Source organism: Leucopleurus acutus (genome assembly GCF_964270905.1).
Source record: "Leucopleurus acutus genome assembly, chromosome: 10".
Lineage (NCBI taxonomy): Eukaryota > Metazoa > Chordata > Mammalia > Artiodactyla > Delphinidae > Leucopleurus > Leucopleurus acutus.
The window spans coordinates 32,918,600-32,943,676 of record NC_139153.1 but is presented as its reverse complement, the minus strand read 5'-3'; the positions used below and the strand labels follow the sequence as shown (position 1 = coordinate 32,943,676).

Sequence of the window (25,077 nt, the reverse complement as noted above, 5' to 3'; positions counted from 1 at the left end):
CAGGCACATAAAACGATGGATCAGGACAGAGAGGCAATTTGGAGAGGTAAGCGAAAATATACAATCCCATAAGTTACTATTATCCCTAGATAAATGAACAATGCAAGAAGAAAAATGCAACAAAACTATGGTACCCTGAGTTTAGCAAAGATAATGCCTTCACTAAATAAGAACAGGAAATGGATAACTAATGAGAACCTGCTGTATAAAAAAATAAATAAAATAAAATTCAAAAAAAAAAAAAAGAACAGGGATGCTCTAAGAAAAGGAACAATGATAGAAAAAGTTTAGCAATAAAAATCTTTACCTCCAATTAATAGAAGGGTTAGAAGATAAAAGTGAAGAAATTTCCATGAGAACAAACTATTAGGAAATAAAAAGTAGGAATAAATAGATAAGAATATACGAAAACCAATCCAGGAGGGATGAGACAAAATCCAGGAGGTTCAACATCACTCTCTCTGAAGTTCCTGAAAGAGAAAACAGAAAATTGTGGAAAGGAATACGCCAATGAAAAAATACAAGAAAATACTCCAGATTCTCTGGATTGAGAAGCCCTCTCCACCCTACCCCCCAAATATGCAGAGAATGAGTGAAAAAGATCCCAGCCAAGGTCATACTTTCAAGAAATTTCATAACACCATGTGCAAATATAAAAGTGACTATTAAATAGCAAAAATGAAAACTGCTAGCTCTTAATAGTTTTCCAAGTAATTTCACATACAGCATCTTACTTTTTAAATGGCCTGAGGGTTTACAGTATCCCCATTTCATAGACATGGGATGAATAGAACATCAAGGATGACATGTTTCAAAATTCTACAGACAAGATAACACAGTTCTTTAATATTTAGATGTTTGTGTGTGAACATGTATGTGTAAGTGGACAAGTTATTTAGAATGCATGTCCAGTTTCCTGAACTAGATGATCAGCTCTCAAAGATACAGAGTGCCATTTCTAATTCCTTGCTAATCCTCCAGGTCAACTGATGAACTGCTTCCTCTGGGTAGATCTATGTAGCTGACTGAAGTGCAAAGCAACCTGGAGGAAGGAAATAAGATGCGGTGAGCAGTGATTTTTTTGGCCAACTTGTTCGCATAAGTATCCTCTAGGTACACTGAATACAGTCAACTTTTCTCACTGTGTATTCACGTGGGCAAGGTTTTAAATCTTAATGATCTTCAGATTCTGGTGAGTTTGGAGTTGAGTTATCCTATTCAAATTCCCAATACTATAATTCCAGAATTCTGTCAATAAATGAGATAGCATGAAATAAATGAATCAACCACATCAATGAGAGATGATGATCAGTGGCTTCTTCCACATGCCGACGGGAGCCAGGTGAGAGAAAATGTCCAAGTGAAACTGTGTGGTCAGATGCTCTCTTTGTTAAATCTCCAAGGAATCCTCAGGCTTCTGGAGATTTAAAGGTGGACATGGACAGAACGTAAATGGAAAGTTGAACAGCTTGTTCACCAACACGGTGGGTTGCAGTTTCCTGGAACCACAGGGACTTTGTTAAAACAGGACTGTAGCATTCTCAGCTGCTGTAGACTGTGCTAGGAATGGAAATGAAAGCAGCTGATGGTGGTGACCACTACCCAGAAGCCGAAACCACAATCTAATTTTGCACAAAATTGCTAGGTCTGGCTCTTTTCTTTGCTTATGACTTTCATTTAGACGGTGAGGATTGCCTTTAGTTGTGTGTTAAATAACATCTTGAAAATAGACTCAAGAAAACCATTTAGCCCTCAGTCATTTGCACTAACCCACAAAATGTCAGTACAAATATATTCTAATAGACTAGTAGAGACACTCTCTAGTAACAAAGTCAATACAATCAAGGGAATAAAAAGTGGACAGAATATCCAAAGTAGAACTGGAGAAGGACAAGGAGGATAAAAAGGAGGGAGGAGTAAGAAAATGAGAAGGAGTGAGTTTTCATTTGGGAAAAATTTTGGGCTTACTTTTATTTATGTGAATATCTTGACTAATCTGAAAATTAACAGTATGTTAAACAAAATGGTGATAACTTATTATAAAGATAAGATTAACTACCAGCCTTACTGGGCCAACATGCTACTGAGAATTGGCTACCAACTACTTAAAACTGTAGAGCCTTTTCATCTAAAACTATTCTTTGGGGGAATAAAACTAGCCATTTTAATTAAAAAAAAAAAAGTGGACTGAAATTCCAGGAAGAATTTCAAAGTGAAATTTGCCTTCTATTATTTGGCCCCAAGGTCATCAATAGTCACCTATACTAACAGTGAGATTCAACATTTATTTTCTATAACAATTATGACATCCCTTGACACACAGTACAGATTCAAGATATAGTTATTAAAAATGAATAAATGAATAAGTGAGTAGAGTCAAAGCAATCTTGAGAAAGAAAAACGGAGCTGGAGGAATCAGCCTCCCTGACTTCATACTATACTACAAACCTACAGTCATCAAAACAGTATGGTACTGGCACAAAATCAGAAATACAGATCAATGGAACAGGATAGAAAGCCCAGAAATAAACTCACACACCTATGGTCAATAAATCTTCAACAAAGGAGGCAAGACTAGACAATAGAGAAAAGACAGTCTCTTCAATAAGTGGTGTTGGGAACACTGGACAGCTACATGTAAGAAAAATGAAATTAGAACATTCTTTAACACCATACACAAAAATAAACTCAAAATGGATTAAAGACCTAAAGGTAAGACCGGACACTATAAAACTCTTAGAGGAAAACATAGGCAGAACACTCTTTAACATAAATTGCAGCAATATCTTTTTCAATCCGTCTCTTAGAGTAATGGAAATAAAAACAAAAATAAACAAATGGGACCTAATTAAACTCAAAAGCTTTCGCGCAGTAAAGGAAAACATAAACAAAACAAAAAGACAACCTACAGAATGGGAGAAAATATTTGCAAATGATGTGACTGACAAGAGATTAATCTCCAAAATTTACAAACAGCTTATGCAGCTCAATATCAAAAAAACAAACAACTCAATCAAAATATGGGCAGAAGACCTAAATAGACATTTTTCCAAAGAAGACATACAGATGGCCAACAGGCACATGAAAAGATGCTCCACATCACTAATTATTAGAGAAATCCAAATCAGAACTACAATGAGGTATCACCTTACACCACTCAGAATGGCTATCATCAAAAAATCTACAAACAATAAGTGCTAGAGAGGGTGTGGAGAAAAGTGAACTCTCCTACACTGTTGGTGGGAATGTATATTGGTACAGCCTCTATGGAGAACTGTATTAGTTCCTTAAGAAACTAAAAATAGAACTACTATATGATCCAGCAATCCCACTCCTGGGCATATATCTGGAGAAAAACATGGCTCGCAAGGATACATGCATCCCAACGTTCGTTACCGTGCTGTTTACAATAGCCAAGACATGGAAGCAACCTAAATGTCCATTGACAGACAAATGGATAAAGAAGATGTGATACATATATATATATACAATGGAATATTACTCAGCCATTAAAAAGAATGAAATAATGCCATTTGCAGCAACATGGATGGACCTAGAGATTATCATACTAAGTGAAGTAAGTCAAAGACAAATATATGATATGCAGAATCTTAAAAAAAATGATACAAATGAATTTGTTTAAAAAACAGAAGCAAACTCACAGACTTAGAGAACGAACTTATGGTTACCAGGGGCGAAGAGGTGGGGGGAGGGACAGATTGGGAGTTTGGGATTGACATATACACACTGCTATATTTAAAATAGATAACCAACAAGCACCTACTGTATAGCACAGGGAACTCCATTCAATATTCTGTAATAACCTAAATGGGAAAAGACTTTGAAAAAGAATAGATACATGTATATGTATAACCAAGTCACTTTGCTGTACACTGGAAACTAATACAACATTGTTAATCAACTATAGTCCAATATAAAATTAGAAATTAGAAAAAAAAGAAAAAAGAAAAAAAGTGAATAGAGAATCCTTGAAAAAACAGATCTTAGAAATATGAGTTCTGCAAGAGCTTTGATAGATCAAATCGTAGCATTTATATCAACCCATACCCTATCTTAATGTGTGTACTTGGGTACAAGCAAAAATTTCGGTAAGAACCTCCCAGTAAGATCACTGAAATTTGATGTTTGTAGGGCAAATACTATATACAAAGAAGACGACATTTTAATGTAATTTATTTGAAATGCTTCCAGAGAAGTTTAAGGCCATTATACAAAAACATTCATTTCATGAAAACATTCATTGACTTTCTTCCCATAGGCCAGCCCTTGACAGACCTCTTTTCTCAACACGCTGGCCAAAGTGGCCGATGGCTCCTGCAAAGAATGATTCATTCTTTTCCCCACCATCAAACAACTTTTCTTGGCTTTTCTCTGCTTCTGTCTGCAGCAGATTCATTCAGTCGCTAAATCAATAACAACTTGAGTTGTTTTAAATAAACTTGTAATAGAAAAAAAGATTCACTGTGTTTAAAATCTATAAATACAGAAATATGTTTTACAGGGTAAAATGGACCACAACATTTTATTTTGAAAAATAAGTACTATAGCTTGTTTTTATATTGATAAATCTTGTCACACAGCTTCTTTGAATGCACATGATAGATGTACATAATAAAATGACAACATAGTATTTACTGCTTTCCTTTGTGTAAACTTGAAAGACAGATTTAAAAAAAAAAGAAAAGAAAACTTTTTTGGCAATAATTTAGAATCATTACTACTAGTGCTGGTGTGGGTACAATTTTGCACAAGTCATCTTTAATATTTACACTCGCAGGGAGATTTTCTGTGTATTAACTTTTTTTAAAGGTCTGCGACTCACCCTGCATTGTAAATCAAGTCTGGCAAAGAGGTTTATTAGTTTGGATAACTGATCCTAATTAATGATAGAGTTAATTAAGTCGGCCTCTGGAGAATGTAATTATGATTCTGATCCAGCACAGAGCCAGAGATGGCAAATGATGACCCAAAAGTGGGGCAGGGAAACCCAAGGCTCTGGCCTTTCCCAGACGGACACTGGACCTTACTTTTCTCTTTTAATGCTTCCCACATAAGGTCACAATGGAGCACTTCTTTTTCTCACATGTTTCCGTAAACAGAGTCACTGACTGAGCCGCAGTCCCTTTTCCTCATCTCTTCATTCATGCTCTAAAACACGAGTAGGCCTAAGCAGATGAAACAAAGAGAAGGTGGGTCTTTTTGCTATCCTGCCAGGTTTTCCCAGGCCCTTTGAGTTATATTATGATATTTTAGGCTAGAAATGGCTCTTTAAGGCCAGCCAGCATCCATGGCAGAGACCTCCTGATGCAATGCACATTTCAGTTCAAGATTCAGAGCTGACAGCGGTTTTTGCGTTGATCCTTTTAAGGTCAGACTCTTATTTCATGTCCTAATAGATTATTGCATCAAATCTGTACTGGATGAAATTGCAAGGTCAAGACAGTGCTTCTTCCTTTGCAAAATTAAACCTTCAGAATCCCCAGGGATGTTTTCATGCTTTTTGGTTGGATGACATTGAAACAATTTGACTTGAAACATTGATCTTTCCCGTTTCTCCTTCAAATGCCATCATGATACACAAGTAACTTCCTCATGCCCTGTTTTCAAGGCTCTTTAAATTTCATGCCTTCAGCTACCCTGTCAAAGAGCCAGAAAAGCACTAGAGAAACATGGAAGGACCCTTTAATCTACATGAAACAGTAGTTTAGAGATTGTTTTCTTTCTGTTTTTTAAAATCCAGCAGGACAAGTGAAAGTAACTTGTTCAAGTACTTCTCCATCCATCCAGACACTTGTGAAATACAATACAGGGTAACAGTTGCCACAGATTCCAGCTGACACAGACTGGCAGTTACAGTACTAGGGACAAAAAAGTACAGACAGGACTGGGTCAACACAGTCACAAAAGTATTAAAAAGTGCTTCTCCAAACCGTTCCATGTGTGGAATGCAAATACTGCACAGGTAAGACACAGGGCTACTTCCAGGAAGTACATGCTTCTGTCAGACGTTGCTTTCAACATGCCTGCTATCCCCACAGGAAGAGCCTGTCTGTTCCATGCGTTCACAGTCAAGGCTGACCTCACTTGTGTCCATGCTACAATCCGATTCACTGTCTGATTGGTCCATCTGCTCAAGTTTTGTTTCTCCCTGTGGCTCCCTGCTCCCAGTGGTGGGATCTAGGAACGGTCCCTCGGAGTCAAGGACCCCAGCCTGCCCCGCAGCACACAGAACTGTTTCTTTGGCTTGACGAATACAGTTGAGCCACTGCTGTTTGTTGAAGGTGTCATTGGCTTGTAATGAGTGGGTCTGACTTTGGGATCCATTTTTGAAACTTACTCTGAAGAAGTTTTTAACTAGAAATGAAAAACACATGAAAAAAAAGGTCAATGGACAGGTATTTCCTCAGGCCAAAGATCACACATGTGATGACACTAACCCTCAGTACCCACGGCAGACATTACTAATTGATTACTAAATGTGCCCTACTGATCTAGGAATGGCTCAGATCCACCCTGTGGCCTCCATCAATCATCAGGTGTTGACACAGGTCTGGCACTCAGTTGCTCTCGGAAGCTAGCAAATCAGTACGGAACAACTATGTCTTGTGTTTCAGGGGACCCCAGAGTACTGGGTACCAAACCTGGCTGCATATCAAAATCCCCCAAGAGCATGTTAAAAATACAGATCCCGGGGTCCTACCCTTAGAGATTCAGATTCAGTAGGTCTGATGTGGGCCTGGGAATCTGTAATTTCAACAACTGCCCCAAGCTAGAGCTTTTTCAAGTTTAAGAAGCTCTTTGTAACATCAAACAGGCCCAAGACCCTCCACATGATAGTACTTGTATATTTAGTATCTGATGATTGAGAAGATATGTAAAGACTCTTATAAGTTTGGTTTCATTTTAAAATGAAATGACATTTTAATAATAACTGCAACAGGAGCTCTGTGCATTTATTTTTTTAAATTATTTATTTATTTATATTCTTTTGGCTGTGCCACGTGGCTTATGGGATCTTAATTCCCTGACCAGATACTGAACCCTTGGCAGTGAAAGTGTGGAGTTCTAACCACTGGACCACCCGGGAATTCCTGGAGTTACGTGCATTTAAAAAATGGTAGTGCACAATATGGAAGACATTTGATTTAGTTTAGTAACAACATTAACTGTCATTTAATGGGCCCCGTGTGCCACATGCATGTGGTTCACAGAAGTGTCTGTGCTCAGTCAGTCCCCGTGCACGATCCCTGTAGCCAACAGACTGGCTTCAGATAAATTCAGGCTCCAGTCTTTGCTGTGGCGCAAATGCCTTAACTCCCCTACGTCTCAGTTTCTTTATTTGTAAAATGGGAAGAACAAAGAGAATCTACCTTAGGTGGTTATTATGAGGAATAAATATAATAATACATGTAAGTGCTTATACACTGCCTGGCACATAGTCAGTACTTGAGAAATGTAAGTACTACTACTACTACTAGTACTACCACTAGGGCAGAGGGACTGGTGAGTAGGTAAGAGGCAGTATACATGAATTACTTTGACAATATGATGCCAATGTTAACCTAAGAGGCTCAAATGTTACTTGCTCAAAGAAGACCTCCCTGACCATTTCATCTTAAACATACCTCCTATTGCTATCCCTCTCTATTCCCTTACTGGGTTTTAGTTTTCTTAAGGTACCTGGATTATTTATTTGCTTCTCAAATAACCTCTACCTCCTCCATCACAATGTAAGTTCCACAGGGCTTCCAAGGAATTGAATTGTTTGGTTCCCTAGTGTGTATCAGTGCCTGGCACAGTGCTTGACACATAGGAGACACTAGATAGATGCTGCTCTCTAAGCTTCTTTTGGTTAATTCCTTTGTTTATTAAGTTTCAAGTTAGAGAAGCCCATTAGAGTAATTACAGATAAACCCTCAGCCCAGTTGATCATAGTTATGTCTCTTTAGAGACAAGTCTGCCAGCTTAACTACAAAAACCCACTGTTATACAACTGTAATCACATAGGGACCATCTGGCCTTAAGAATGCTTTTATCCAGTGGAAGGAGTCAGAGTAAGGGAGCTTAAGGGGCACCAGTTATATGCAGACAGGTTAACTTGTAGTGTCTTACTTAATCCTTATAACAATCCTATGAAGTAGGTATGCATGCATCCCCACTTTGCAGATGGGAAACTAAGGCTCAAAGAGGTTGAGTAAGGTCACACAACCAGTAAGTGATGAAAGAAAACTGGAATGCAGTTTGACTTCAAGGCCATAGCTCTTCTCTTTTCACCAGGCAGCCATTCCCTCCAAACCACCACGACCAAAGACGTTCAACAGGTCAAAACGGACAGCCATCCATACTTCTCTCATTGTTGCTGAACGCCCCACGCAGGGAGCCGCCCAGCCTCACTTCTCCGTCCTGCAGATCTTCCAGCAGGAGGTCCTTCACGGGGATGGGCTGCCGGTACAACTGGTAGCAGAGCTGCTCGTTGTGGGTGACAGCCCGAGTGATCACAAGTACTTCTTGGAACAGGAAAACGTGTAGTTTCTGGAAGAAAAGAATCCACAGGATTCCCCTAAGCAATAATCTAATGAGTAGTTGATAAGTGGACCTCTGTGGATAAGAGGTCCCTAGGTACCAGGTTCACACTGGCCTATGAACTTCTAGGCTCAAATCTACCTCTGGGAGAACAGCAGTTGGGTGTTGGACACATTTCCAGATGCATCCATTGCCTTTCCTATGGGAGCGCCTCCCTAGGGCCCCACTGAAGAAGGCCTTTCTGCCTACAGACACCTGCAGCCAGGTCTGCCAGCTGCAGTGGCGTTCTTCACACTGCAATTCACAACCTGTGCAGACACATACAGCCTTATAGGAACATTAAAAAAAAAAAAAGGAGAGAGAGAAACCCCACAGAATGAAGAGGCTAATGAAGGAAAATAAGTTAGTGCTCTCGGGGCTTTGGTTTATTGTATCCAATACAATTCTAAGAGATCACAATGAATAACAGTCCATAAAGGATGAGACTGACATATCAGAGCCTAATATTAACGTTTGCTTCTCAAACCCATAAAACACTTGTTCCTTCAACCACTGAGCTGAGTATCAGCTTCATCCAGGCATCCCAGCTCGGAACACTGCCCATTCCCGAGGAAACCAGAGCATGCTGCTGTAGCCACAAAGAAAGACAATCAAACAAGTTGTCCTTCTTGGTTAAGTTCATAAGAACCTCGGTTCTCTGAAGAGGTTGTGCTTAAAAGGCTGATGATTGATGGGTGTGTTGTTGGCAAAAAAAGAATCTCCAAAATAAAGGCTTGTCTCAAACCACATTATAAAAGCAATTCTGCTGAGTGGAGGTGGGGTAAATTGGCTCCATTCAACTCTAAGTGCCAGACTCTTCCCGCAGCTTGGAAATGCTTAGGAGGTGAAGAGAGACGATCCATGACTTTGCAGCTAGATTCTGGTTCTCCAGTGGCAATATTTGGGAATGTCAGCCTTAGGGCCTCAAAGAGGAGACCAGAAGAGTAGGGCTGAAAATTCACATTAGAATCTTGATCTGGGGTCGGGGAAGCATATTCAGCATTATCCGATAGTTTTAGATTTGGAAGAGAAGATACTTGCGGACCATCTACCCGCACCCTGCCACAGACGGATGGATGGACAGACACACACACACATACATACACACACACCAAAAACTGCAGAAACTGAAGCTCAACTAAATGTTGGCTTGTGGACACACAAATGATGACGGCTCTGTATTGGTGTGTGTTTGCGGTGGGGGCAGGTTTGAAGACCGAAAAACAGAGTAAAGCACAAAATAACCAAGTTAAGGGCTTTTTTTTGGTGTGGGTGGTGGGGATGGCAGAAGAGAATATTAAGACTTTTCTTTTGGGGGTTAGGGAGCGGAGGGAGTTAGTCACTGTTTTACATACTAAAAATAATCAGAGATTTTTACACTGTTTCTACTTCTACCACTTTTTGTTTTTTTTTGGGGGGGGAAGTAAGGCTTTATTAAGAACATCAAGCTCCAGGGCATTTTTTTTTTTACCATACACTTTTAAAAGTGTTTTTTATCCCCCCCAAAATCCTTATCATTTAAAACCAGATATTCAAATTATATGGCTAACATTTTTAGCTAATCAACTCTTCAGCGCTGATCCTAGAAAACAACCTTCAATGGATCTTTGAATAACGGAGATTCAGCCCCTGATACGAGTAGTGTAGTTAGTCACACCTTTAACGTTCAAGCCACAAGTTGTGACGTTTGAAAGAGGTGAGGTCTACTGTCCTGCATCATCAGAATTTGTCGTATTTTCAGTGCTACTGGGTTGCACGTTATCTGCGAGGTTGTGTGCATGCTCAAGAAATAAATCAGTACACTTAATTCCTTAGTCAGCAATTTAATTTTTGCTTCCAACAGTTCATTCTCTTCCTTGAGCCGATTCACTCTCTGCAGCGTATCCTGCGCGTTCTGCTTGCTTTTCGACTGGCTCTTTTTCACTGCCATGTTGTTCCTCTCTGCACTGACGATACTCGTCACTGCTGCGATCCATGGGCAAACTCTTTTTGCTCTGCTTGCCTGGAGACACAGCTTTGCCTCCGCCCCCAGGGCCAGTGGGCACCAGCTGAGGAACGTGCTATAAGCTGCTGGCATGAGCCTGAGTATGGATGACACTTACTCCGTTCACGCCCGGGTACTGTTCTGCTGTGATACCTTGCTCATTTGGGCATGCTCCCTTGTCAACACGGACCAAGCAGAAATGAGGACAAGGTGATCAATGGTTTGATCTGCCAAGAAATCTTCACACGTACCTGCACCTCCAGCCTGCCCCTCCCTAAGCGGCCTCCACTCCCAGCAGCCCTGCACGGGGTGGCCTGACCCGACCCAGGCCTCGCGGTCCGCCAGTCCTACTTCTACCGCTCTTCTAGACAAGGTAGGTACTTTGAACTCAGATTGTCTGGGCAACTTTAAAAAATATCCCTGGGCTTCCCTGGTGGCGCAGTGGTTGAGAGTTCACCTGCCGATGCAGGGGACACGGGTTCGTGCCCTGGTCGGGAAGATCCCACATGCCGCGGAGCGGCTGGGCCCGTGAGCCATGGCCGCTGAGCCTGTGCGTCTGGAGCCTGTGCTCCGCAACGGGAGAGGCCACAACAGTGAGAGGCCCGCATACCGCAAAAAAAAAAAAAAAAAAAAAAAAAAAATCCCTTATTTGTGAATGTTCACTGAGAATTCCTCTTCTTAGTCGCAGCTCCTTCCTGCCCTCAAACTGTTGAGATTTTTTTCCTGACTCAGGACTTTATTCATAATGACTTTTTTTCCGCTCCGCGGCATGTGGGATCTTTCCAGACTGGGGCATGAACCTGTGTCCCCTGCATCGGCAGGCGGACTCTCAACCACCGCGCCACCAGGGAAGCCCCATAATGACTTTTACAATTCTACTGGGAACAAACAAACAAAAACAAATCGCCTCACCCACCCCAACTAAAATCTTTGTTCTCAAAAATCTATCTGCCTGAAACATGAAGTAGATAGAGTTCATCCTTAATGCCCTGGGCACATCCAGCAAGAGGGTCTCAGTCCCTGACTGATGGACAGAAACAGAACAGGCCCTCATTCTGTGGGGTGATGCATCTTCTTATTTCCCACAGGGCTTCTGAGAAAGAATGTTCAAGCAGCCAGAGCAACAGTCATTAGAAATCTACCAGTGCTTTTCAGATATCAGCAAAAAGCAGAATGCAGCTGTCTGGCAATCAGTAACTCCCTAGTCAAACAGAAACACTTCTTCAAGCAGCAGCCTGTAACAGGTCTCAAAACCTTTGTTGCAACATCAGCTGATTAGATCTACAGCAGCACTGATAATGGGTGCTGTGACATGTCCTCAGTGATTTCAAATAACATTTCCAAGCCTGCCCATAAATGCCACTTTACAGTCCAGGTCAGAAGGGCGTCCCCTGAATCATCAAAGCTTATTAAGAGTTTTCAATCTAGTTTTGGCTTTCATTCTACGGGTTGGCTAGATACTGAAGATGAAACACGAAAGAAGTGGAGACTGTCTTTCTCAATGCTGAAATTTAAATATATATTATATATAATAAAGTTTATATATTACATAAAATACATGTTATATATAATATATAAAAATTATATATATATTAGCATTAATTTCTACTGCTATATATAAAAATAGCCTGGTGAGTTGAATTTTTTAAAAGATAAATTTATTTATTATTTTTTATTTTAGGGTGCATTTGGTCTTTGTAGCTGTGCGCGGGCTTTCTCTAGTTGTGGGGAGCAGGGGCTACTCTTTGTTGTGGTGCGCAGGCTTCTCATTGCGGTGGCTTCTCTTGTTGCAGAGCACGGGCTCTAGGCACGTGGGCTTTAGTAGTTGTGGCATGTGGGCTCAGTAGTTGTGGTTCGCGGGCTCTAGAGCACAAGCTCAGTAGTTGTGGCACATGGGCTTAGTTGCTCCACGGCATGTGGGATCTTCCTGGACCAGGGCACCAACCCGTGTCCCCTGCATTGGCAGGTGGATTCTTAACCACTGTGCCACCAGGGAAGTCCCTGAGTTGAATGAATTTTGAACTCTCATGTAATTTAAATCCATTTTTCCTTCATGTAAGCATTTATTCACCCACCCACTCATTCACTCACATATTCACCTAACATTATTAAGTGCCTTAGTATGTGCCAGGTCCCAAGATGGCGCTAGAGATTGACAAGGCACAGTCTCCACCCTAAAAGAGCGTGGTAAAATGGAAGATATTGACAGATAGATGGAGAATTACAACCCACTGTAGTAAGCCCTCCAGGGGAGATTTGTACAAGTTGCTATGATAGGAGAAGAGAAACAATTTCAGTACCTGCTGAGGAATAAAAGCCAGGAAATGGAATATCTACAGGTCAGAGCTAGATATACAGCTGATGGGAGGATAGATTATTATTAAAATAACCCCAAAAACTGGTCTCAAAATGTCAGTCTGTGGATAGGTACAAATTCATGAGAAAGAATGATTTCTCATAAAGCTAAATGAATTCAATTAAAGAGCTATCTGTTTTTCTGAGATCGTATATTTTTAACATCCTGTTAAAATCACCCATTACTTTCTGATACCAAAGTGGGAGGAGATGGTAACTGTTTTGTATTTTTTTTTTAATTTATTTTATTTATTTTTGGCTGTGTTGGGTCTTTGTTGCTGCGCACAGGCTTATCTCTAGTTGCGGCAAGCAGGGGCTGCTTTTTGTTGTGGTGCGCAGGCTTCTCATTGCGGTGGCTTCTCTTGTGGAGCACAGGCTCCAGGTGCGCGGGCTTCAGTAGTTGTGGCATGCGGGATCAGTAGTTGTGGTTCAAGGGCTCTAGAGCACAGGCTCAGTAGTTGTGGCACACAGGCTTAGTTGCTCCACGGCATGTGGGATCTTCCTGGACCAGGGCTCGAACCCGTGTCCCCCTGCATTGGCAGGTGGATTCTTAACCACTGCACCACCAGGGAAGCCATGTATTTGTTTTCAAAGGTCATGACCGAACAAAAGAAAAAGCTGGCAACTCTACGTTGGTTTCCAAAATTTTTCTGAATATATACTGGTCATGAAATTTAAGATATATATATATAATAAAATATAAAAATATATTTAAAAACTATATGATCCTATGATTTAAAAGACACTGGGAAAGCAACTTTTGTCTAAAAAATGTGACCCTGGTTAGGGAAGGCATAGTAACAGGAGGCTCAGTATCAAGTGGATTAAGCATTTGGAGAGGCCCAGGATGCGATTACTGAAGGAGAGTAACTACTCACCACACCCCTGTTGTTCTTCAGTTCGCCATGACAACACAGCACCTTTGAGCTGTCAATCAGGGAGTCTTTCTGGCCTTCCTCCAAGTAAAGAAGTCGCTCTTTATAATAACGGCATTCAGATTCTCCAGTCTTGGTGTTGATTTCTGCCACGATTCCCTGAATGATGTTTATCTGTGAAAACAAAAAGAAAGTATGGGGAAAGTCAGCAAACCGTTCACACCAACAAGGCCCAGGTACTCAGCCTAGAAAGTCACTAAGATACACTTGGATCTAATTCTGAGATCATGTTATCTAAGTTGCTGCTTTGGGAAAAGGGAAAAATAAATAAATGCTTTTAATATACTGTATCTATCCACCCAAGCACCATCTATACATGTACACATGTAAATACATACAACATATATTCATTTGTATACACACACATATTTGTATTATATATAAAACTAATGTTGATGCATAATTTTATGAGTGAAAGAGATATGAGGTATTGATTTCAATGTGCAGGACTTATAATCACTAAGCTCTATATTGCACATTTCTTAAAACATGCTCACAATGTTGAAAATGTAGGCATTCAAAAAATGTGGCCAAGGAGAGGAAAAGTAGAATGTAATAGTCTAGAAAAGGGATTGGGTTGTCCTTGGGGATTTGAAACCCAGTTTCAAGGTCTCTCTACATGCACTTAATCTAACCTACAAACAATATTTGCAAATTGCATGTGAATAAATGGTTTGAATATCTTTTTAGTGACAAAACATAAATGATTTATGAAAGACAGAGAACTAGGAATGGAAACAAAGGACACTAGGAGTAAGAATGGGGACAATTTGTCTATATACACTCAGGCCCAAACCTACAGCACACGTGAGTAAATTAGGGGTAGAGGAATTTCAAAGCAATGGTGGATGCATTATTGTTTTTGTTTTTTTGCTTCTTTTGGCCAGGCCGCTCGGCTTGTGGGATCTTAGTTCCCTGACCAGGGACTGAACCCAGGTCCTCTGAAAGTGAGGAGTCCTAACCACTGGACCACCAGGGAATTCCCTGCATTATTGTTAAATTCAAAATGAAGCAAAACACAACAACAAGAGTACAACACTGAGACATGTTCAGTAAGCATTTATTCCAATGTAGTGTTGTTCTATAACATGAACAACACATCTAAAAGTTAGAAAATTCTAGAAAACAAAGGAGCAAGAAATTAGTTGAGTAAAAACTCAGTGACACCAATCCAAGGCAAAGTAATGACTTCTTCACCAGAATCCTCTGTCCCCTAATAGTGAAAAGACCAACAGTCCCATCTTTCTTGTGCTGGTATTAACGGAAAAGAACGTAACAGATGAGAAATGTCAGTAAGGCCTCTTCTTGGTCACATTTACTTAATGGAAAAACAAACCAGTCTCTGAAAAGCAAGGTTTTAAGAGGCTTTTACTCAGTGAAAAGCTACCAGACCTTGTGTTCAAGCGGTAGTGAATTCTAAGATTGTTAAATGATCATTGTTCACTTGCCTTCTGCCCAAAGCAACTGGATAAAAAACTTCTACCCAGAAAAAAAGAAAAAAAAAAAAAAATACAGGGCTTCCCTGGTGGCGCAGTAGTTGAGAGTCCACCTGCCGATGCAGGGGACAGGGGTTCGTGCCCTGGTCTGGGAGGATCCCACATGCCGTGGAGCGGCTGGGCCCGTAGGCCATGGCCGCTGAGCCTGCGCGTCTGGAGCCTGTGCTCCACAATGGGAGAGGACGCAACAGTGAGAGGCCCGCGTACTGCAAAAAAAAAAACCCAAAAAACAAAAAAACACCTTCTACCCAGTTATAACCTTAGCATTTCCATGCAAGTTTGATAGAAGATCTTACAGCTTTGAGCTGAAGTCTGGTGACTGCATCCTACGGACAGAGGCATAACCTCTACACCTTTGTAGCTACTAAGAGTTTCAAAGATCATTTATTTACTCTTTTCTCTATTTCCTGAATTTGGATGGTAGCACTACTTTGATAATTTAAAAAAAAAACATTATTTTTAAAAATACAGGCTCTTTATGTCATAAAAGAATTTTTTTGGTCTTTAATGTCAACCTAATGTTTAATATAAGTCCTGTGAAATTAATCTGAGTTTCACTAACACACAACAAGTAATAAATGGAACACTTTGGTGTATAAACTTTGTTTCTTTTCTCCCCCTTTTGTTTTTCAAAGATGACTAATTATTTATTGTTACTTTCAAAAACAAACAAACTGGGCTTCCCTGGTGGCGCAGCGGTTGGGAGTCCGCTTGCCGATGCAGGGGACACAGGTTCATGCCCCGGTCCGGGAAGATCCCATATGCCGCGGAGTGACAGGGCCCGTGGGCCATGGCCGCTGAGCCTGCGCATCCGGAGCCTGTGCTCCGCGACGGGAGAGGCCGCAGCAGTGAGAGGCCCGCGTACTCCAAAAAACAAAACCAAAAAAAACAAACAAACAAGAAATTCCACAAAATATTCTAAAGCTATGACTCATCCTTCAAATAAGTTCAATTAATGCTTGTTGAGCATCTGTTCAGTGTCAGACTGGGTGCTGTCATTCAAAGAAGTGAGACAGGGTCGCTGCCCTCAAGAAGCTTAAAATATATGGGAGGTATCTGAGCAATTGTTTTATGTCTACCTTATCTTTCTACTTTACTACATTTTTAATATGTAGTGAAATCCATACTTTTTCCTTGTTTTTAATAATTAAAATTTTTTTTCATTTATTTTTTGGCTGTGTTGGGTTTCGTTGCTGCGTGTGGACTTTCTCTAGTTGCTGCGAGCAGGGGCTACTCTGTTGCGGTGCATGGGCTTCTCATTGCAGTGGCTTCTCTTGTTGCAGAGCACGGGCTCTAGAGCACGCAGGCTTCAGTAGATGCGGTGCGTGGGCTCAGTAGTTGCGGCACACAGGCTCTAGAGCGCAGGCTCGGTAGTTGTGGTGCACGGGCTTAGTTGCTCCAAGGCATGTGGCATCTTCCTGGACCAGGGATCAAATGCGTGTCCCCTGCATTGGCAGGTAGATTCTTAACCACTGAGCCACCAGGGAAGTCTCTCCTTGCTTTTAAAGACCTTTGTGGGGCTTCCCATGTACCTAGAGCCCGTGCTCCGCAACAAGACAAGCCACCACGAGAAGCCCGCACACCGCAATGAACATAGCCCGTGCTCGCCGCAACTAGAGAAAGCACACGTATAGCAACGAAGACCCAACGCAGCCAAAAGCAACAACAACAACAACAACAAAAAACATCTTTGCATTAATTGCTGTGGTTCATCTTATCTCCTATTACTAGGTGTACCCGGGCAGCTGGAATTAATCAGTACTTGAGTCAATTTTCTGAATTTCCTACAAGTATCCAGGAAACCAGAAGGAACATGTACTATAAGCATAAAGATATGTTCATTTCCTAATTTAACTCAGGAACTGAACAGCAGGCATTTCACGTGAAGATTAATAAACTCAAAAGCCACAGTGGTTCCTTAGGCAGCTATGACTACTCTCAAATGCTGCTTTTCTCTCAGGTGTTTGAAAAAATAAAAAGAGACAAAAGAATGGAAACAATTGTTGTTATTCCATATTCTATGTCTATATTTATCACAGTAACTCAAGGTTTGCTTTCATTTATTGAAAATATTATTTTGTATTTATATTGACCTGTATACCATGAACTAATCCACCTGCGTACCATGTCTAATCTCTCTGCACTGCTTCTTGAGAGGAATTTATTTTGCAGAACTGCAGAGAGGAATAAAGTTACATATAGCAGATTGCCAATAGCAAACAGTCACGGTAGTTGTGCATTTAAATTAAATTTATTGTTGCATCTCTCATTTGGGTTCAAACTGAAGGGCAGGGGCTGGTAAAGGAAGATGATAAAAGATACCCGTAACAGAACAGGGATTAAACCCACACATGCTGGAATCGTCATCCTCAAAGTAGAATCTGAAGGTCCTGTCTGTCTAGTCCCTTGTGCAGTAATATCATCTACTTGTCGGCTCCCGATATGGACCAAGAATAGCAGCCTTCATTGCTGTTGCATCAAAAGCAGGACTGTTCTTCCCATTGATTCCAGTGATATTTTTTTAAGGAACTGGAACAGTGGCAGGCAGGGAAGAGATGGTCTGCAGGATCATTTTCTGGCTGAAACAATCCTTAGAATTTAAAACATTAAACAACCAGATCTGGAATATATGAATATCCAAAGTTCTATTTTAAGATGTTCTCTTTGGGTGGAAATTTCTATCAACCCTCCAAAATACTATTAAGAAATTCTAATACAGATGTGGTAGTTTACCCACTACATTAAAAGCAAGACCTTTCTTTAGATCTAATCATAAGACTGAATGCTTGGTGCAGAAGCAATTTACTTAAGAGTTCCCTGATTTTTCCCTTTTCACAGGTGGAAAATCTATTCAGGGCACATATAAGTCAAGCTACATTGGTACTGTGGATTTTATGGTTATCAAACATTCACAATGCACTCAGGAGTACAGGGCTAAATATTTCTGTTCATCTAGGGTAATGCCACAGGGATTTTGAAAAGAAGGGGGAAAAACTGCTGTGCCTATATAGTGTAAATGGGCATTTAGAAGGCTTGCTTTGCAGACATTTTCAAATGCAGGTATACCATGCTTCACACATAAATCTGCCTGAATAACTAGGTGCAGATTGAACTTTCTAAAATGGCATCACATTTTATGCACGAGGGAAACTGGTGCATCCTTTCATATTGCAAACAATCATATTCTTATCTGTTTTTAAATTTAAACTTTAGCTCACTGGGTGTTTTTTTAAAACAAAGCATTATTCTTTCATGCTGCATATTAAAAAGAAGAAATCTTTACCGTAAAATTCAGAGCAGGCTTGTTTGCTTCAAAAAAGTAATTATTTAGACTAGTTTGAGCTCCCTGTTGTTCTCATTTCTACAGACCACACACTTGCTGGGATGAAATATGGAGAGGAGGCAATGCTATTCCCAGTAATGAAAACAGGCACGATGAAGTGAGATGGGCTTCATCCCTGGTGTCTGCAACCCCCATCATGCTGGACTGGTAGGCTAGTCGGTATGTTGGGCCTGCCAGACACATCAAACACCTCTTGAATCAGAAGAGGGTCTTTCCTTGTTCTTCTCTATCCCCACACGGACAACTGGCCCAGCTCTGTACCAGTGAGGCCCCTCCACAAAGCCTGGTGGCTAGACAGCTCTCTGCAAATCCAAAGGCAACAGGGGCTTAAAGAAGTAGCCAGGCTTTCAGCTCCATAGGATCATAAAGAAGTGGAAAAGTCATAAGATTTGCAGTCTACACTGACAAGGTTCAGATATCAACTCCATTACTTGCTGGCCCTGGACTTGGGTGAGTTATTTAACACCCCCAAGCCTGATCTGGAAAAGGAAAATGGCCCTAACATGAACAGGTACCTCACAGGTTATTATGAGGATTAAATGAGATACATAACCCACAAGGCAATTACATAAAGTTGATTTACTAGATGTTCACTCTACATGTCAGCAGGTGTTACTATTATTATTGCTGTTGTTGTTACTACTTACTATTAAGTAAGTTAAGTCTTTCTCTGGGAAGAGATAGGCAGTTTGCTCCACAGGCTCAAGGCTTCTGATTTTCTAATCACCTTTGCATATCACCTTCTGTTATTGTCCCAGATCCAGGCAGGGAATGAGCTCTTTGAACGGGTCTCTTAGCCTCCATACCCACTGCTGACTCCCTAAGCAGGTTGCCAAGACCGCACATCTGGACCACCGCAGCATCCTCCCAGCTTGCTTCCCTGTCCCTAGTCTCCTCTGTCCCCTGTCCTACAGATGAAGAGTAACATGTCCAAGATTACACAGCTGGTCAGTGATGGAGCTGGGATTTGAACGTTGAATCTAAGCTACTTAAAAAACAAAAGCACAACAAAGGAAAAATGTCTCAAATTGATATTTAAAACCCTCTATAACCAATGTGAACCACCACCCTCTGCCCCTTCTCCTGCTGCTTTCTGAGTATCGTCAACCCCAGGCAGACTGATCCATGGCATTCCCTGGCATGACCTGTCCTGTCCTTTCTTCACACCTTTGCCCAGGCAATTTGCTCCTTGGGCCTGTCGTCTCCTGTGCCCTGCCCCGCAGAGCACCACAATCAGAACTGAGCTCTCTGGGCAGAATGCTCACAGTTCACCATAGTCTCACAATATGGACCCCATTTTTCCTGGTCTTCTATTGCTGCTACGGAAGAATCCGTATTTCCCAAACCACCCAGCCCCATACTCAGTACAGTTGCTGGGGAGTAGGTTTGACTAGTCTGCATGTTTCAATCTGGGGCCAAGGAGAGCTGGGTCTTAAATGGGTGTTGACTTCACAAATGGGCTTTGGTAAAAGGTAAAAGGCAACTCTCATTTGCTAACTAAACAAAGCTATTCAATTTAAAATCTCCACAGAGATCTTAACCCTCACAATCAGCAACTGTAACAAACAGATTATAAAGTCACCTATATAGAATCAAGAAATTTTAGAATTAAAGGGACTTTAGAGTGCATTTCATGTAAATACTGCACTTTATAGATTATGAATAGTGCTGATTTGCAAAATCAAAACATGGTTAATGTCAGAACCAAGCCTGGAACCCAAGATTCCTGAGTCCTGGTACCCAGGGACCCTTCATCTTCTAGCCATTGGGGAAAACAATAAGGGAAGACAGAAAGAAACAAACTCACAGCTTCTTCCAGGTGCTGCTGATCCGGATTATCATTTGGTGTGTGCCTCAAGATTTCTCGAAGAAGCAGAGGGTATTTCACCAGACGGCTCCTTGGAATATCAAGGAAATTCCAGAGATCTAGTTTGCGGCTAAAGGGGGATTCTAAACATCGCTGCAGGAAATCTTGGACTCGGTGATCTTGTTTTTTGTGGTCCAGCAGAGCTTTGGCAGCTACTTGATTGCTACAGTAGCTGTCGTAGGAGCTGAGACAAGGCAGCTAAGAAAGGAACATTAACAGAGGGTTGGAGCATTAAAATAATTGTGCTCTGAAGCTACATGCTAACATCACTCATTGGGACTGAACAAAACCTAACTGGTCTCCAGGCCTGGCCAACATTCCTTTATCTAGATGGCTGAAGGAGACAGAAATGGAATCTTTAAAGTGGCAGGCAACGGAGAGTTCTTTAAGCTCCTGCTTGCTTGCACAAAGTTATTTTCTTAGTGGCATGTTTACTTTCTTGATTGTTAACACCTCAATAATTTGTTTGCATTTCTGCCAATCTAAGCTAGACACAAAAGAACTGGAATTACTGTATATGCACACAATTCAGAATTTTCCTAAACTGGAATTATTGCATATGCATACAGAATTGTCCTAAACTTTGAAAAGTATCTGGTGAGAAGAAAGTCTCCTATATTTTTTTAAACACGGGTTCTTTTAGAATTATTAATAAGAAACTAATCTAGAAGACTTAGTGGCTCAAAAAGAAAGGAGTCAGACTCCACAGCCCAGCCCTTTGCATGGCCCAGTGCAAGCACCTCTACATCAGTTTTAAGGTACCTGATTCCAAGGCGGACCAAATATAAAGAACTCCAAGAAGTTAAAGCAAAAGTATAATTACTAAAAAATTAGATGCAGAAAGCATTTAGAAACATCTTTTAAATTAGTTCTGACAGGCCAGAATGATTCTTGGCTATACCTAATGGTTAACATCACAATTCCATGCAAAGAACAATTTAAGCTTAAAGACTTTGGAATACTTCAAGTCCACCATTTTCCTTCCAGAGAAATACTAATTTCCCTGACATGTCCCATCAGTCACATGGTGCAAACAAGGAGTCAGAGACTCAGTGAAAGCGCTGCTCATCTCCCTTTTCCACTCCTCCCTATGATAGCATCCTCATGCACGGGTTGTCAGCTTCCAGAAAGTCACTGGAGGCAATAAAATGCAGCCAATGGCCCTGCTGTGTTTGCTTCTCTCCCTGGACTAGGAAGCCGCTTTTACCATAACACCTCCTCTGTGGAGGGATTCATTGCAAGACAGTGGCAAGAGGGTCTTTCATTTCTGCATCCTTAGTACTGTGCAATGGGCCTACTGTACAATAAACATTCAAAGTCTGTATTCTGAATGAACAAATGAAAGAATGTTTAATGGATTACCAGATTAGGTAATATTTGATGGTTTGTGAACACAGCTTAAAAATAAGTTGTGGCAGCATCTGAACAATGGGTCAAAGTTTAACTATTCTGCTACTTCTTTTATACCTTTATTTGAAATTATTTTCAGTGACTGAAACCAAACAAGATACCATGAAAGTAATGTTTTAAAAGTTCACTGTTGGGCTTCCCTGGTGGCGCAGTGGTTGGGAGTCTGCCTGCCGATGCAGGGGACATGGGATCGTGCCCCGGTCCGGGAAGATCCCACATGCCGCGGAGCGGCTGGGTCCATGGGCCATGGCTGCTGAGCCTGCGTGTCCGGGGCCTGTGCTCCGCAACGGGAGAGGCCACAACAGTGAGAGGCCCGCGTACCGCAAAAAAAAAAAAAAAAAGTTCACTGTTGAGTTTAACATTCTTTGGAAATGCCTACCTTCTTTACATGTTATTAAAAACCTCTATTTGTGTTAAAAAGAATTACAGAAGTTCTTTTCTCAATGTTATATTTGAAAGTAATGATAATTGGTGCTTACACACACAGACACACACACACACACACACACATACACCCTGGATGTGTAATGTTTAAAAGTTCACTGTCAAATTTAACATTCCTTGGAAATGTCTACGTTCCTTACATGTTATTTTAAAAAACCCATCTATTTGTGTTAAAAAGAGCTACAGAAATTCTTTCCTCAATGTTGTATTTGAAAGTAATGATGATTGGTACTTACACACACACACACACACACACACACACTCTCTCTCTCTCTCTCTCTCCAGATGTGGCGCTGTGGCTTGTAATTTAGATCTTCAGAACTAATTAAAAAGAGACTCAGGCCCTCTTATTTTCATTTCCACTTCCTGGCTTTTTAAAAAGACCTGGAAATGCCCAATGTTTTCATTATGGAGAAACAAATCAGTAGTAACCATCAGATGTAAACTAGCAAGGAACCCCAACCACACGGGCCGCTTGCTGTCCAATGGGCCATTACCTTCTCTGATCCTGCCACCTCTGCTGCCATGGCAACCAAATCTGGCTCTGGTCCTGTGTTCACTGCTCACAGGGTGCTCATTTCCTGAGCATAACCTGAAAAGCTATCTGGTTCAGCCCACTGGCTAGAAAAAGCCACAGGTGACCTTTAACTAGATAGGGAATGAAGAATATACACATCTTGGTTCCAAAATACGCTGTGATAACTCAGTAGTTAAGACGACAGACTCTGGAACCAGGGAGTATCATGTTCAAAGCCTAACTCAGACAGTTAATAGTCAGGTGACCCTTCAGAAGCCTCAGTTTCCCCACTTACAAAATGCACATACTAATGTCCTCTTTTAGTGAGATACTGCGATATGGCAGATAGAAAGTGTAACAAGAGCTTGGCTCCTGGTTAAGAATCGGTAAGTAACAGCTATTATTAATATTATTATTATTTAACCCTAGAATATTTTCATTGAAGAAACTGTGGTTGAGAGAAACAAAACTACTTGCTCAGCTGGAGACAAAACCAGTCTGAAATGTGTTTGGCCTCCCCACCACCCTCAAAAGCTCTGAACTATTCACCATCTCTTTAAGGAGACTATCAAGAATTTCTAAGGGCAACACTCAGCCTTTTTTTTTAAGAAATTCTTTCTATCTTCCTAACATGAAAAGTGATAGAGCAAATGTATTTTTTTGCTTCCGTGTACCCTGCCTCTCTCTTTGGAATGAAAATTTAATGAGAACCCAAATTAACATGAGAACTTGCTGCCTTGGAGACTTGATAAATTACCTCATTACTGAAAAAAACATTAGCATGAAGATGTCACTTGGGAAGTTGTTTCTTTATGAGAAGGGGAGGCTTATGAGAACAGGCCAACCTATGGTTACTGATCCTCAGTAATGAGGGTGGTTCCCTGAAAAAAACCCACCACTCTGTTTAAGGTCTTCAAAGTAATTGATTCATTCTAAGGTCAAAAGGACTGGCCAGGGCTATCTCACTTGGGAAACTCACTTGTTTAAAAGGTTTTTTTTTTTTCTTCACTTTTTTCCTTTGGGGGGGGAAAATCAATTTTTCATGGGTTGAATGGGCTCTGACTTTTCTCATTCAAAGTCCACTAAGATGTTTATTTTGTTCTGTTAAAAAGACCAGAACTCAAACAGATGTACCCCTTGGTTTACAATTCCCACTCACATGGACACATCTGCAGTTAAAAGAGGGAAAACATTTAACTGCTCATCGGTCCTGATGAATAAGGACCGTTTCTCATGAGGTCTGGTAACAGTGGGCCAGTTGTTTAATTTTAGGCTACTCTTCAAGCTGCAAGTTCCCATTTGATGTGGGAAGTGTCCAGATAGCAATGGACCGGCATCGTCAAACTTCTTTGGGGTACGTACAGAAAATGACTGCAAAATCTAACCCCATATCAAACTAATTTCCTAATGAAGTGCATTTATTTCAGAAAAAAAATTAGTAACAAGGCAAATGCGTTCATTTTTGCTTCTGGCATGAACTGACAATTCGTATATGACGTCTGAGGAAACCTTGTAGTTCTACATTGCCATCTTGTCAAAAACAGAGGGGTCATCATGCTATTCTGGAGTTGTGCCCTCACTCCCAACAAAGCAATCCACAGACTGAGGAAGTTTAAGAAAGATTGAGCCAGACTCTCTCTTCTCATTACACTTCCTCTGTCTCCAGCTAGCTAACTCTCTTTAGAGAAATTTATCTGTGGGCTAATGAAGTTAAGACATCTAGCATGGCTCATAATAAAATCAAAGTCAAAAATGTAAGATGAATGATCTCTCCTGAAATATTAAGGCATGTTTTCTAAATTATTCATCTTACAACATTACTTGCCTTTCAGATACCCTTGGGATATTTTAGCCTCAGTGCTAAAATTGACTCCTGAACTAACCTGGAGCAGGGGTGGAACACTCGAGGACTCACAGAAGGAAACAGAAATGCATAACAGGGAGTGGTGGGGATTGTGGCAAAATAGAGAGTGCATGCCTTGTCTAAAATAAATTACAACTGAACAACCACATTATGCACTCAATACACCACCAGTTCAGCCCCAGAACCATAAATTAGAACCCGTAACCTAAAGTCACAGGTGATTTCTTCAATTAGGAAAGGGTATGGGTTATACTGGGATAAAGATCAGCATAATAACCA

At 40.9% G+C, this 25,077-nt stretch overlaps 2 protein-coding genes and 1 pseudogene across 6 annotated transcripts in view; all 3 read right to left on the bottom strand.

Annotated features, from left to right (window-relative positions):
* Positions 1–25,077, bottom strand: part of ARF4 (ARF GTPase 4) — a 1,077,785-nt gene that overhangs the window by 319,464 nt on the left and 733,244 nt on the right. The window lies entirely within an intron of this gene.
* The window catches only part of ARHGEF3 (Rho guanine nucleotide exchange factor 3), a gene marked incomplete at its 5' end in the record, with an annotated part of 270,965 nt that continues 251,803 nt past the window's right edge, over positions 5,916–25,077 (bottom strand). For all 4 annotated transcript variants that reach the window (XM_082849015.1, XM_082849012.1, XM_082849014.1 and 1 more), the window contains 4 exons: positions 5,916–6,375; positions 8,367–8,553; positions 13,801–13,971; positions 20,504–20,761. In XM_082849015.1, the coding sequence (XP_082705141.1) occupies positions 6,023–6,375; positions 8,367–8,553; positions 13,801–13,971; positions 20,504–20,761 (969 nt within the window). In that variant the 3' untranslated portion in view covers positions 5,916–6,022. The remainder of the gene's footprint in view (positions 6,376–8,366; positions 8,554–13,800; positions 13,972–20,503; positions 20,762–25,077) is intronic.
* On the bottom strand, positions 10,287–10,729 carry LOC309967097 (CCAAT/enhancer-binding protein gamma-like; annotated as a pseudogene). Its single transcript has one exon. The product of its transcript is annotated as a CCAAT/enhancer-binding protein gamma-like (transcript).